General features: G+C 39.3%; 1 protein-coding gene across 1 annotated transcript; it reads left to right on the plus strand.

Annotated features, from left to right (window-relative positions):
* Nucleotides 1-374: 374 nt before the first annotated feature.
* On the plus strand, nucleotides 375-968 carry LOC121244226. The gene has a single exon (XM_041142247.1). It carries the CDS (start codon nucleotides 375-377, stop codon nucleotides 966-968), a length of 594 nt encoding a protein of 197 aa, XP_040998181.1.
* The last annotated feature ends 1,462 nt before the right edge of the window (nucleotides 969-2,430 follow it).

A 2,430-nucleotide genomic window follows, 5' to 3' on the forward strand; every position in this document is an offset into this window, starting at 1 on the left:
TATTTAACTTAGAAGAGGCACAACTTATCTGCAGTATCCCTATCAGCTTGAGGAATGACAGTGACAAACTGATTTGGGCCAAAAATGCAAAGGGTGTCTTCTCTGTAAAGAGTGCTTATTTCTTGGATTGCTTAATGACAAAATAGTTTATAGGTGAAGATTCGGGTGGAAAGGCAGCTGAGGAAGTATGGAGGAAACTATGGCAGTTACAAGTTCCAGGAAAGATTAAATAAATTTTATGGAAGGCACTTATTGATATTCTACCTACAAAACAATTGTTAAGGAAAAAACAAATTGTGGAGGATGGCTTGTGTCCTGTTTGTTAGAGAAGTGAGGAGACTATCATTAATGTCCTTTGGAATTGTCCTGCTTCTATGGATGTCTGGGGGGAGAGAGATAGTCCTCTCAATAAATGGAGTTCTAATTATCAGGACTTCAGATTGTTGTGGTTGGACTTGCTTAGCAGATTGGATGTTGTGCAGCTAGATCAAGTGACTGCTATTCTACATAAGATTTGGGCTAGAAGAAATTGTTTTGTTTTTAATAACAAATTTAATAGCCCACTTGCTTTAGTTAGATCAGCATTGAATGACATAGAGGTTTATCATGAATTACATCTGAGCTTATCAACTGATGCAGATAGACTACCTCGACATATTGCTGACATGGGATGGAGACCACCATCAGATCCTTACTACAAGTTAAACTTTGATGTTGTTTCTTATTCTGAAAAGAGGTTGATGGGTATTGGCATTGTGGTAAGGAACAGTAGGGGTGAGGTTTTGATTGTGGCTTCTGCTCCAAGAAGTCATATTTGTTCTGCATTTTCTAGAGAATGCTATGCTCTTTTAAGAAGCATTAAATTGTGCCAAGAGATGTGTTTACACCAAGCGGTCTTCGAGGGTGATGCTAAGGCATTACTTGAGAGTGTTAATGGTTATAATAATAACTATTCTTGGCAAGGGTAATTGATTGATGATATACAATACTTATTAAATGAACATGCTGATTAGAAGTTGAATTTTGACAAGAGAACCATCAATAAGGCTGCTCATATTGCAGCAACATTTTTTTTTTTTTTTTGATAAAAAAGTAAACATTTCATTAATAGAATAGAAATTACAGACATTTATCAAGCCAAATAGTTTGGGAAATAAAGTTTGGAAAACAATCAAACCACATTGTGATACTCTCAACATTCCAAGTGTAACAAGCAAGCGTGTGAGCTACCCCATTGCCTTCTCTATAAACATGTTGAACTTGGCATTCCGTATATGAAGCTTGGAGCTTCCTAATTTCAAAAACCAGATCCTCAAGCAAAGCTGCAGCCTCTATATCGGCATTCACCACTTGCACAGCCATTAAGCAATCTGATTCCACAATTAATCTAGAAATTCCCAGCCCGGCACAAAGTTGCAAAGCTCTAAAAATAGCTAAGAGTTCAACAGCTTCCGCATTAATCCCTTCATCTTCAACTTTAGTAGCTGCCCAGAGAACTTGACCCTTATCATTCCGCAACACCAACCCCACACCAACTTTGTGAACATCCCCAAACATAGCACCATCAACATTTACTTTTAACCACTCTATAGGAGGCGGCTTCCATTCATAGAAACTCCGGATCATAGACCGTGATATCAGCTGAACTTCCTTAAAAGAGGCAAGCACCGATAATGCATTATTAATAACTTGCTTCACCACAACAGAGTGCTGCTCATGCACCATCTGGTTCCTCCTCCACCAAAAACCCCACGCTAGACAAAACAGTAAAGCTAACTCCCCTGACTTACCCTGCTCCACCACCTTCATCACAACCTACATCACAATCATGTCTCTATCCAAGGTTCGCATTACAGGCATCAAGGCATGCCAACTAGGAAAAATAGACTGACAAAAGAAAAGTGCATGTGCAAGATTTTCGGTCTCTCCTTGACAGAAACAGCAAGAAGGTAAACCCTCTTTGCACGCCCGCCAAGCAAAAATCTTAATTTTGTGTGGGACTTTCATTTTCCACAAAGCCTTCCATAATTTCCTCTGCTAATTAGAATTTGAACATTCCCCTTGATTCCCAGTTTTCCTCTCCATAGCCAACCGATAACAGCTTTTTACACTAAACTTTCCATTCCTTTCTTGAGACCAAATCCACTGATCTGATTGTTCCCGAAAACTGAGTGGCACTTTCAAAATATCTGCTACTAAATTTGGATTGAAGAAAGCCCTTAAAAGTGTCACATTCCACCCTCCTGTCTGAGTATCTATCAAGCAAGCCACAGACTCTTCTTGGTAATCAACGCTGAGATCAATTTGTTCTTGAAACAAAGCCTTGTGACCAGGTATCCACGGATCTTTCCACAACTTAGCAATCCTCCCATCCCCAATCTTCCATACACAACCAAACTTCAATAACTTTTTTGCTTCCCAAATGCCTCA

The sequence above is a fragment of the Juglans microcarpa x Juglans regia genome, chromosome 8S (genome assembly GCF_004785595.1).
Source record: "Juglans microcarpa x Juglans regia isolate MS1-56 chromosome 8S, Jm3101_v1.0, whole genome shotgun sequence".
Classification (NCBI taxonomy): Eukaryota; Viridiplantae; Streptophyta; class Magnoliopsida; order Fagales; family Juglandaceae; genus Juglans; species Juglans microcarpa x Juglans regia.